The 12,694-nt window shown below is 39.6% G+C and overlaps 1 protein-coding gene across 2 annotated transcripts in view; it reads left to right on the top strand.

Annotated features, from left to right (window-relative positions):
* SAMHD1 (SAM and HD domain containing deoxynucleoside triphosphate triphosphohydrolase 1) overlaps nt 1-12,694 on the top strand; it is a 136,164-nt gene that overhangs the window by 120,976 nt on the left and 2,494 nt on the right. For both annotated transcript variants that reach the window (XM_077169407.1, XM_077169399.1), the window contains 2 exons: nt 5,064-5,168; nt 8,118-8,255. In XM_077169407.1, the coding sequence (XP_077025522.1) occupies nt 5,064-5,168; nt 8,118-8,255 (243 nt within the window). The remainder of the gene's footprint in view (nt 1-5,063; nt 5,169-8,117; nt 8,256-12,694) is intronic.

The raw sequence follows: 12,694 nt of genomic DNA on the forward strand, positions 1-12,694 counted from the left end.
TCTGGCATGTCAGGCAAGCGTTCTTGCCTGCTGAGCCACCGTGGCCTGCCCTCCCAAACATTTTTTATGCAATAGGTTAAGTTATTTTTGCACCTTACTTATACAAGATTAAAGAACAAATTATTTATAACAGTCCTTTACGAACAGTGAGAAGTCTTGTCTTCTGTAATAAAGGATAATGCCAACATAAACATCAATATTGTTCTGATGTAAAATTATTTAAATTTAAGGAGAACATACCTTAGTGAAATGAATTGCATTTGTTTAATTTAAAATCCATCATTCAATTCCTTCCATTGTTTTTATAATATTTTTAAATTATAAGGAACTTTAAAAGTATGTTGATTATTAAGTTTTGGGAAATATACTGAACTCATTCAATTTGTCCCAAGTTTAAATTTAGGAAAACTTTTTAACTGGTTGCACAGACAGAAAGATATTAGGCTTTTTGGGTTTCAAAGTTTTAGGTAAGGGCCATGGAATTTTGAGAGTTTTTATGCTCTTTTTTAAAAATTATTTCTAATTATTAGATTTATTTTATTAAAAATTGTGACCAGGACTATTGGAGAAAGGGCTTTGCTTTTTTCAGAGGCAGCTCTTGGGCAGTTTTCTGTGTCTTAAGGAAATTTTAGGGATGGTTTCTTTGTAATGGCCCATTTTGTTTACAGCAATTATAAAACTAAAGTTTTTGAATCTTGATATTTTAAAGGTTTTTTTCCTTAGGAATATTAATTTATATATTTATTACAGATACCTAAATATTTTTAAGCAGTTTAAATAGAGCTCATTAAGAATTTTCTTATTAATTGGCTTTTAATATCCAGAGGTATGAGACTATACTTTGAAAATGCATACAGATAAAAATAGGAAATTCATTATTGTAAAAGAAAAACAGAAACACAGAAATACTTTTGAGAGGGACAAATAAAGGATTGAGTATGTTACTTCATCCTATTTTTATTTTTTGCAGAATGCTTTTAATTGTAATATCTTCAATTTTAATTATAATAGTAGTATTTTCATTTTAAATTATAGTGAGGCCAGATTGTGTTGTAGAAATAAAACCTTTCTATAGACTTATAACCAAATTCTTTTTACTTTTTTAATACAGCCTAAAGTTTTTTAAAATAATTTTTGTAATTAGTAACCAGTTATGAACATTTGATTAATATAAATGCAGGAACACATTAATGACTAGACTGAGCGTACTAGTTAATAAACAGGCATTAACCTCTTAAAACACACTTTAACTCCTGCTATAACCAGATAACACATCAGCTAGTGTTTGAACAAGGCTTATTGAACTTCATTAAATATTAATTAATTGCTGGATTACTTATCTTTTAGGAGTATAGTTAACAGACAAATTTAGGCCAGGGCTTTAAATCCTGTGTAGAACATATATCAAATAATTAACAATTAAACAGTCATAAGACATTTATCACGCTAACTTAATAATTAACCATTACTTTGTTAGGCTTTGTCGGGGGATGGTTAGCAGGATGGAAGAAGGAGGAGTGACTGAAGGATGTCTATGTAGTGGCAGGGGCAGAAGGCTTAGAAGGTTTTTCATGAAGGAGGCCAAGTGATAGAGGATAGAGTGGCACAGAGGAAAACCGAGATTTTAATAAATTTGTTAAGTTTGAGAGTAAGGAGCAAGGAGCATCAGACTACTTGAGAGTGCCATCTTGTGGCCAACATTTTTGTTGTTCTAAAGGGTATTGTGGCCAAATTGTATTGCCGAGTTCAGTTTCAATTAAAATGGAGGGGGCAGTTTGATATGTACTACGGATTTTGCTTGCAGGAGGCTTACAGAGGTCTGCTCATGGACACTTGTGTTTAACTGCTCCCTTCGAGACCAACAGTTACCAGCTCCATTGGCAGCTTATGGGCAAGCGTAGCTTTAAGTGAGACTAACTTACCCAGATCCACAGTCCTTCGTGATGACAAAACAGGCATCCCCGGTTTGTTGGTGGGAACCAGGAAGTACATGCAGTCTTTCGTTCAAGGTGAACCCTGAATTACCTTGACTACTGCACGGAAAAATGTTTTTGGAGCTGGAGAGTTTTTTTGTTTGTTTTTTTTTGCATGGGCAACCACCTGAAATTGAACCCAGGACTCCGGCATGGCAGACGAGGACTCTGCCTGCTGAGCCACCATGCATGGCCTGTCCAGAGCTATAGAGTTTCGACTGAGCTCTCGGATTTTTCAGACCAATAAAAAACGCTCAGGGAGCCAGTTGGGGCACCGTGCTAAAGCAGGCCCGAACATTGCAGGGCGGCCACCCACAGGACACAAAACTCTCAAGGGGAGGATGTGGGTAGCAAGATGTCACCTTACCTAGGGCCGAATTAGTTGTAGATGTTAGAGTTCCATGGATGGAAGCTGGCACCGTGGTGAGATGGTCTGAGCCGGTGAACTCAAGCCGTCAGTTGCGTGGAAGCCTGAACAACTGTGTGGTCCGTCCCCTCGCCCCGACGGACCCAAACCTCAGTCCAACCCCAGTCCCAGGTTTTGGCACCGGATGTTAGGCATGGAGTCCTAAGGAATCTACACAGGACAGGAACTCAAAGCTCAACAGTTTTATTGAAGGTGAGGAAGCAAGGAGAAAGTAAGTGGGAGAGCAAAAGAGAGAAAGCGGGTAGAAGCCTGAAAATGGCTCCCACCTGGGGAGCCAGCAAAAGGAAAGAGAAAATGTCTCCAGATCTTTGTTCTGGGAGCTGTGTTTTAAAGGTACAGGGACATCGGGAGGGGCGGGTACCTGCTAGGTGGTGTGTCATCCCTTGATTGGATGGGGGCTTGTTAACTTATGGTTTGATTGGTTGCTGGGGTTCTGACACACTGCTCTGTCTCTCAAACATCAGGCTCTGCAATAGACGCTGAAAGAAAGAAACTGAGAGGCCTCCGGGTTATGGAGTCCATTTTGTATGTAAAGTTCCTTTTCTGAGACCCGACATATGGTATAAAGTTAGGAAAAATGTATACATCTATCAACAGGGAATACAGTGGAATAAGGCAAATATTAAAAGTTGTTTTTAACATGGAAAGATGTCGCTAATAAGTGAAAAAGCAGTGCATGCAGAATTATTTTTCTTTAAATGTATACATTTTGGGTGGGCCGTGCCCAAATGTTCTCATCTGCCATGCCGAGACCTGGGTTCGTTTCCCAGTGCCTGCCCATGCCAAAAAAAAAAATTTTTAATATACAATTTACATACATGTAAGTATGTAATGAGGGCATTGAAAAAAATTGGATAGATTAATGGTAAAATGGTAATATTGCTCTCCCTCTAAAATTACAAATTTAAGCATCCTATTCTCTGTCCACAAACTTCTTTATTTCCTTCTGTTTGTGTGTTCCTACTTCCTCAGGACTACAGTTCATTGTCCCCCCAATTTCTTCCAGTTTGTCAATGGCCATCTATCTTTACGTTTTTACCAATCTATTGTTGATTCTGTGAATCATTAATTCAGTCACTCTCTGCAGTCCCTTAACCCCTTGCCCCTTACATCTATCCAGCAAAAGGCTGAACAACTTTAAACTTCTTTATACCTACACATGGACACATAAATGCTGTTGGAGAAAATTACTGTATTAGCATCTTTGTAAATTCATGGTCACCAATCTTAGTTGGTCCCTGAGTACTGTCTGGGAGGCTTAGTGCCATTCATCCAGTGTCCGTAATGACCATTTCATACCTTCACTCCTCTCAGACCTCCAGACTCACTCCCATCCCTAACTGTATCCATACTCAGTGAATAACTCAACCTTGGTTCCTCTTTCAGAGGGAAATTAGACCTTTAGGTAAGAGCTCCCTTAACTTACTGCCACCAAAAGGCAGTAATGAATGAATGAGCATGCCTCCACCTGCAGCTGTAAGCACACTTCCACTGCGACAGTGGGGAAAGGTCCCTCTTCTCATCCAAGACTAAGGGTAATCTTTCTCCTTGGGCTGCAGAGCAGTGCTGTCAGGTTGAATTTTCTGTGATGACGGCGATGGTGTATATTTGTGCTGTCCATTTCAGTAGCTTCTAGTCACATGTAGCTATTGAGCACTTGAAATGTGGCTAAACTGAATTTTTTATTCTATTTAATGTTAATCCCTTTGAATTTTAAAAGGCACGTGTGACTAGTGGCGATGGCATTGGGCAGTGCAGCTGTAAAGCCCATTGCCTCATGACTTCTGTGGAACTTTAAGATGTCACTTCTCTCCTCCCTCTTTTTGACTTTCCCGTTAGCAGCTAAGCAGGCTTTCATCCTAAGAAAATAGCACCACATCCCTCTTCACCTCTTCCCCTCTTCTTCAGGGTCAAACTTGTTGAGAAGTTGTCTCCACTTCCTTTTCTCCAGGTATCCCTCTCTTGCCTCTTCTCAACAGCCAACCTTCTAAGACATGTCCTGCATTTTCATTTCTCATTTCCTCCTGAACCTTTTCTCTGTTGCCATCATTCTACTAAAATTACTTTGCCAAGATTACCAATGATTTCAGTGTTGCCCCTCTACCTCAGAGTCATTTCTTCTGCCTGGAATTATTTTCTTTGCTGGCTAGACCTGGTTAATTCTTACTCGGTTGGTAGTCATTTTCCCAGGAAAATACTTACAATCATTCACCTGGTACCCCGAAACTAGATTAAGTCCTTTATTATATAGTGTCACAGCACTCTTTACTTTTCCTTGGTAGCCCCCATAACAAATGTAGTTAGATAATTACTTTTACAATTATTTGTTCAGTCTCAGTCGGGGCCACACAGTCTCTGGGGTCTGGGACTGTATGAGAAATTTCCCAGCTATGTCTCTAGTGCTTAGCACAGAGACTGCCACGTAGTTAGGTGTTAATTTTACCCTCTACTTATGTTGGGTGCATAAATGTCTCCTCCCACTCCCAATTTCTAAACAAGATCTTCGTGTGCCAGAGGTATTTTTATTTCACTGTGAGCCACTTTTACTGCTCTTGCTTTTAACCCCCAGAGAGCTCTGCTCCATTTCTTACGGCACCCTCAACCCTGAATTCAGGCCTCATGGTTCTGATGGAAGTGATTGCTTTTTTATTGCTTTTCTCAAGGTTATCAACATGGATTATGGAATGGAAGATAAGAACCCTATTGACCATGTTCGCTTCTATTGCAAGAGTGACCCTAGCAAAGCCATCATGATTACTAAAAACCAGGTAATGAGCTACTTAGGTAACACAAATACACCGGACTGGCATTTGGCAAGTCTTTACAGTAAATTTGCATATTTCATGCAGGTTAGGTTCTAAAAACCAGTATTTTAGAACCAGTAAGGCAAAAAAAGGGGGGGGGCATATCTTTAAAATTAAAGTATACGTGATTTGTATAGATTAAACCTTGGACAGTATATGCTAACATAGATGAAAACACAGTCTTTGGTTTAGAGGCTAAGTTATAAATATGATGGGAGGGGCACTGTATGACTGTATGTTGATTTCATATAGGTTGAATGTGTTTATTTGTAGATCCTCTGTGTGAAAGTCTGTAGTCTATATATAATCATGGAATACAAACCTAAAGTTCTTTTTTTAGTTGAATATTTACATTTAAACACATTTTTGTATGTCCTTGATAGGGAGGAAAGCATCATGCCTTTAAAATGTATATGACCTTGCTAAATTCCTTTTTTTAAGAGGCCCTATGTTAGGCAATTACTGTGTTCCAGAATGAAAGTTATTAGAACACATGATTTTGATGATCACAAACTACAGAATTAGCTGCATGGCCAATCTGGCAGTTTGCATAGAGATTACTACTACTACTAATAATAATAATGGCATCAACAGCAATTTAATTAGAAGCTAGTTGTATTGGTTAACATGATGATCATGCATTTCAAGCAAAAAAACGTATATTTGAAGCACCTGACAGTTTTCATCCATTGCATTCCATCCATATAAAAACCTGTGTTATGACCCACAGGGTCCCATTGGGTCTGATTTCTCTATACTTTCCCAGTTCTCATCATGCATCAGTATCATCTCTAGTCATAATGGCCTTCACCCAGCTCTCTTTGTACCCTATTTACATTTTGCCCTACAGAGACTCTTAAGTCTGTCATCTTCCACCTCCCACGTTCACCTTGCTGACTGTCCTCCACATCTTATCTCAGCAGTCACTGAAATCTCCCTACCCTCCAGACTTGGCCAGGTCCTGCCCTCTTCTCTCACATTATTTCATGTATTACTTCCTAGCACTCAGTTTTAGAATTATTCGTATCTGATTGTCCCACAAAATAATAAATTCCTTGACAATAGGAACTCTATGTATTTTTCTCTTTTGTTTTATCCTAATACCTATTAAGGAACATTTTAACGCAATTTATAAAGCACATAAGGACAAGTTACTCCATAGATTTACTTCCCATCTTTGTTACCTTATGGTAGATGAATATTCCCATACATAACCTGAGGACAGTGTTGTCCAAGTAAGTGTTTCAGCTAAGTGGCTGTTCTCGTTTGCTAGCTGCCAGAATGTGATATACAAGAAACAGAATGGCTTTTAAACAGGGGAATTTAATAAGTTGCTAATTTACAGTTCTAAGGCCGAGAAAATGTCCCAGTTAACACAAGTCTATTGAAATGTCCAATCTAAGGCATCCAGGGAGATACATTGATTCACAAAGGCTGATGAAATTCAGAGTTTCTCTTTCAAGTGGAAAGGCACATGGTGAACACGGTCAGGGTTTCTCGCTCAGCTGGAAGGGCACATGGCAAACACAGTGTCATCTGCTAGCTTCCTCTCCAACTCCCTGGGAGGCATTTTCCTTCTTCATCTCCAAAAGTCGCTGCTTGGTGGACTGTACTTCATGGTACTGCAGCATTCTCTGCTCTCTCTGAATCTCCCGGCTTTCTCTCTTGTTCTCTTTTATAGGATTCCAGTAAACTAATTAAGACCCACCCAAATGGGTGGGGACACGCCTCCACCTAATCCACTCTTGATTAAATCACATCTCCAGGGAGATGAGCTTATTACAGTTTCAAACATACAGTACTGAATAGGGATTGGAAGAAACAGCTGCCTTTACGAAATGGGATTAGGATTAAAAATATGGCTTTTCTAGGGTACATACATCATTTCAAACCAGCACAGTGGGCATGTGGGAGAGAGAAATTTGAAAAATAAATAATTACATAAAAAAAAAATAGAGAGAGAGTTAAAACATCTGTCTGAAACCCTAGCAATAATTTCTAAAAACTCTTTACATTTTAGAATTTGTACTTTCATTTGTATGAAATTCAGACTCCCCGTATCAGCCAGCATGTAAGAACTAATCACTATCTGGCTCCCTCCCAAGGTCTGTACCTGAGTTTTACTGTATTGTACTGTGGAGCTGTGTGGTCAGAGTAAAGTCAAATCCCTAATTTAGGGGTTTACTCTAGTTTTCAAACCCCACGAACCATACCGATGCATGATCCCCTTCAGCAAAAGTAATAGGGGTGGGTAATACAGCTTGTGCTCCATGTTTAAACATAATTAGTCATTAAGATTTCTTAAGGGACAGAATCTTTCTAGACTATAGAATCTTTTTTAGTGTCATATAAAATAAAGTTGGGAAATGCTTCAGCAGAACCTAGTATCTTATGATTTGAAAATAAAAATAATGGGATGCAGTGTGGTGAGGCAGGACTTGCTTAAAAGACTTACAAGAACTAATTCAATCCCTATATCCATTTCTTAGTAGCTGGGTCAAGTATCTCTTTTATCTCTGAGCTGTACTTCATTCATATATATAGAAAACGCTTCACTGTGTGCTTTCTTTTAAAACATTTAATGATACCTACCAGTTATTGAGTCTTATGCCAGATCCACTTGGCTAAAGATTGCATCTAAAATTCCCATGGTATTAGCATGCTCATCTTACCGTTAGGCTTAAAGAACCTAAGGATACATAGCTAATAATTTCCCAAACCTTTAATCTTTATTGCTCAACATAAAATTGTGGGACTTTTTGCAATGTGACAGCTGTCTCAAATTCTCTTCTTTGGATTATGATTGGCATAAAATTGTAAAACAATTTGGTGCTTAGGAGTCTAAAGAAAACCTGATCTCTCTCCCAGCATGTGAATTTGAGGTGATAGTGAAATCTTTTTTTCTTTAAAAAGGTTTCACAGCTTCTGCCAGAGAGATTTGCAGAGCAGCTAATTCGAGTTTACTGTAAGAAGACAGATGAAAAGAGTTTGTATGCTGCACGACAGCATTTTGTTCAGTGGTGTTTAATCAAAAATTTCACCAAGCCACAGGTGGGTAACTTATTATTCGCATACTGTACACAATTTTTTATTTGAAAGTAAAGACCAAAAGATCCTTTAAAACCTCTGAAAAGTTCTCATTTAAATTATAATCTTTTGATTATGGTCTTAAAAATAAAGTATTTCACTTTATTTATTTTTTAGATTTTCTTTATCACTTTAAGCTTTCTTTTTTAAATGTCTGAATCTGTGTCAACCAGTGATTTTTCCCTACACCCATTGGGCATGGGTGCTTTCTTTATCATTACGTCCTAATAAGAAAACATGAAGTTGGTGAGCATGTGAGGAGTGCGTTAAGGTGTTCTCCTCAGTCATCTCCTCCCTCCTCCCAGTGAGCCCTGGGAGGTGGCTCAGACTCTCCCCATCTTTCAGAAAAGGTTTATTAAAGCGAAACAGCTAACTTGTTTAAAGCCACATGCAACTTATAATAAATTGTCTATCTTATTATATTTCTAATTCTCGTGTCCCCAGACCTGGTTATTTTGATATATTAATAAGCTATTTAATTCTCTGCTACTGTCAAAGAGTAGAGGGAAGAGAAGCTAAAAAGTTAATAATTACCAACCCTGTAGTAAATGTTGTTAAAAATGTATCTTATTAACCACATTCAAATATATAATTCAGTACTATCAATTATATTCGCACTATTATACTACTATCACCATCATTCATTACCAAAACTTTCCATCAACCTAACTAGAAACTCTGTACCATTTAAGCATTAACCCCTATTCCCTACCCTGACCCTGTCCCCACGTAACCTATATTCTAAATTCTGACTCTGCATGAGTTTGCTTATTCTACTATTTCATATCAGTGAGATCATATAATATTTGTCCTTTTGTGTCTGGCTTATTTCACTCAACATGATGTCTTCCAGGCTCATCCATATACATTTCATTGTATGTTTATACCACATGTTTTTCATCCATTGGTCAGTTGATGGACATTTGGGTGGCTTCCAGCTTTCAGCATTTTTGAATAACGCTGCTATGAACATCAGTGTGAGATATCTGTTAAAGTCCCTGCTTTCAATTCTTTTAGGTATTTACTGAATAGTGGGACAGCTGGGTGATATAGAAATTCTATACTTCACTTTCTGAGGAATTGCCAAGCTGTTTTCAATAGCACTGCACCATTTTATATTCTTGCCAGCAATGAATGAACGAAGGTTCCAGTTTCTCCACATCCTCTCCAACAATTATAATTTTCCTTTTTTTTAATAGTAGCTATTCTAATGAGTGTGAAATGGTGTCTCATTGTGGTTTTGATTTGCATTTCTCTGATGGTTAATGATGTTGAGAATCTTTTTGTGTTTCTTGGCCATAAGATTTTAGGTGTATATATATGTTACTAGAATAAATTTTTTTTAAATGTTCCATGTGACTGTACACCACAAATGGTGAACACTAAGATAAACCAGTTTATAGTACAGTTAAAAAAGATGTGCTTTCACCATTTGTAACCAAGTATCACACTAATGCAAAGTATTAACAATAGAGTGGTATATGGAAACCCTATAATTTATGTATGATTTTTCTGTAAACCAACAACTCTTCTAATTAAGAAAAAGGTAACTTATTGACCTCCACATCGTAGGTACCTGGCATAAGGGAAGTGACTACTCGAATTTGTTGACTGAATGTAATAGGCAGACAGGTGGAAGCAGCATTCTAATTCCTAGTCTGGACTCTCCCACAGAACACTGGTTGCCTCTGCATCCATGTTTGGGTGCTGAAGGGAGCACACAAAAACAGTCAGACATGAAGAGTAGCTCTGTAAGTCGATATTTTATCAGATGCCAGAAGGAGTGATGCAGGAAGTGCTGTCAGGATTTGAGAGTTGGAAGGGCTGCTGGAATAGCCTTGTACAGGAGGGAGAATTCTGCTAGATCCTGAAGGCTGGATTGCTTTGGATGAGTAGTAGAAAGAAAAGTAGACATTTTGGCAAGAGAGCAACACAAAGGCAGGAAACCGGAACAAGCTGAGTGTTTAGCAGACCATGAGAAGACTGGTCTAACCAGGGTAGAAAATTCTTACTGTTGAATGGTGAGAGGTTAAAAGGGAAGGATGGACTAGATTATGGAGAACCTTGAATAATCAGCTAAGAAAGAGGATTTGTTCCTATGGGCAGTTTTTGGGAGGGAATCATTGAGAATATTCAGGACTTACCATGCTCCAGTACTTAGGATTTACCTGGGTGTTTGTTCTCTCCAACTAGAGTCAGATCCATGGGAACAGAAACTGTCTGTCTTAGGTACTATAACGCCTAAGAAAACCGAACCAGTGATGAAGAAAAAAACCTCTAGGGGCAGATGGATTGGAACTTGGAGAGACAGGAAACAGAGAGACAGGAGGTTATTAAAGTTCCCCCGTGTGATAGCTGCTTGAAATTTAGGCATTTCACTCATTTGAACGGGTATCTTTGCCAGGCCCTGTATTGGGTAACGTGGATACAGCAGTGCCTAAGGCAGGCATAGTTCCTCTTCCCACGGATAATAAACACAGAGAAGTACATGACAATTGCAGTAGCGTAGTGAGTGCTCTGAGGGGAGTGCAGCGTCTAAGAAGAACAAAGGGGAGAAGGATTGGAGCCAGACTTGGTCAGGAGGGAAAGGCTTAGAAGCTAAGACCTGAAGGATGGGTAAGAAGGAATTAGCTAGGTGAAGGGAAGAGGGTGTATCAGAGGCACAGTAAGTGAAGGTGAGAAGATGGGAAAGAACAAGGAGAATTTAGGGAAAGAGCATAGGGTGTGAAGGGGACTGGTGCTTTATGCCTAGTCTTGTAAGCCAAGAACCATAAGGAACTATTGAAGTGTTTTTAGGAGGGGAGTGATATTCAAGTTTGCATTTATAAAATTCACTAGAGTTGAGATTAGAATGGGTAGAAATAAGGAAGTTTGGTAGAAATGGAGATGAAGACAATGTTAACTTTGAAATAGATGGGTGTATTGATTTGCTAATGCTGGCAGAAAGGAATATACCAGAAATGGAATGGCTTTTAAAAAGGGAATTTCTCTAGTGCCAAGAAAATGTCCAAACTAAGGCACCAACAAGAGGTTACCTTCATTCAAGAAAGGCTGCTGCCATCTGGAGCACCTCTGTCAGCTGGAAAGGCACATGGCTGGCATCTGCTGCTTCCTTGCTCCTGGGCTCCATTGCTTTCAGCCTCTGTTCCCTGTGGGGGTTCTTCACTTGGCATCTGTGGGCCTTTACTTAGCTCCCTCTCAGACACAACTCTGGGTTCTGGCTTGCTTAGCATTTTATGGGAAGGCACATGATGACATCTGCTGGGCTCTGGATCTCCCAATGTATGGGTCTTGTGTTGGCTCTGTCAGCTCTGAAGCAACTGTTCCAAGCATCTGCATGTGAGGTTTTTTCAAAGTGTTCCCCCTTTAAAGTGTTTCCCCCTTAAGGTACTCTAGTTAACCAATCAAGACCCATTTGAATGGGTGGAGTCATATCTCCATCTAGTCAAAACGTCACACCCACAATTAGACATGTCACATCACCATAGAGATAATCTAATCAAAAGTTTCCACCCTACAGTACTGGATCAGGATTAAAAGAAATGGCTGCCCCCATAAGATTGGATCAGGATTAAAACGGCTTTTCTGGAGTACATAAGAGTTTTAAATGGCACAATGGGTTTTCCAAGTGTGGATATCATGGCAAGTGAGTGGCTGCTTTTAATAGCTGTGATCAGTCAGATCAGGTCAGGAAACAACGTAAGCCAGGTGGTTCAACAGAAGAAATATGATGTGGGGAACGAGACAGAGTGGGCAGAGCTAAATGTGCAAACAGAGGTCAGTGAGATGACAGGAGGAAGCTGCCACCATTTCTAGAGTTGGAGGAAACAAGGGAGGAAGTGGGAGTCCAGGAGCTAGGGCCACCTGCAGAAGTCCGACCCACAGAAGTCCTGGCTCTGCTGCCTGACCAGAGGTTGTGGGGAGAAGTACTCCGGCTTCTCTACTCTCTTCCTGCCTCCAGTCTTCACCCAGTGACTCCCATTAACCAAACCTAACTGGATGCTAACAGGCTGGAAGCTAGGATGTGTGGTTGGCCAGAGCAGCCTCCTGTGATGTTCAGTGGAGCAGAGGAATGGATCTGACAGCAAATAGAGAAATGAGGAGCATGATATCCTGTCACAGACATAGTCCTAGGATAATAGAGGCTCTTAAAGACCCTATACCCTCATGTAACCAAAGAGATTCTATCTGCACGTTGAGGAAGGCCTTGTCTTCTCTCCTGTCCACTTTCAAATCATGGTTTCGCGTTTCACGTGGAGGCTATCTCTCCTTTTGCGTGGAGGAGCTCATTTGACTGGAGTCTAATGCTGATGAGGCCAAAGATATACATGCTCCTTTTTTTAATTCTTGCCATCTTGTAGCCCTGGGCTACATCACAGTGGGGCCAGAAGAGGGAGGAACAG

The sequence above is a fragment of the Tamandua tetradactyla genome, chromosome 1 (assembly GCF_023851605.1).
Source record: "Tamandua tetradactyla isolate mTamTet1 chromosome 1, mTamTet1.pri, whole genome shotgun sequence".
Classification (NCBI taxonomy): Eukaryota; Metazoa; Chordata; class Mammalia; order Pilosa; family Myrmecophagidae; genus Tamandua; species Tamandua tetradactyla.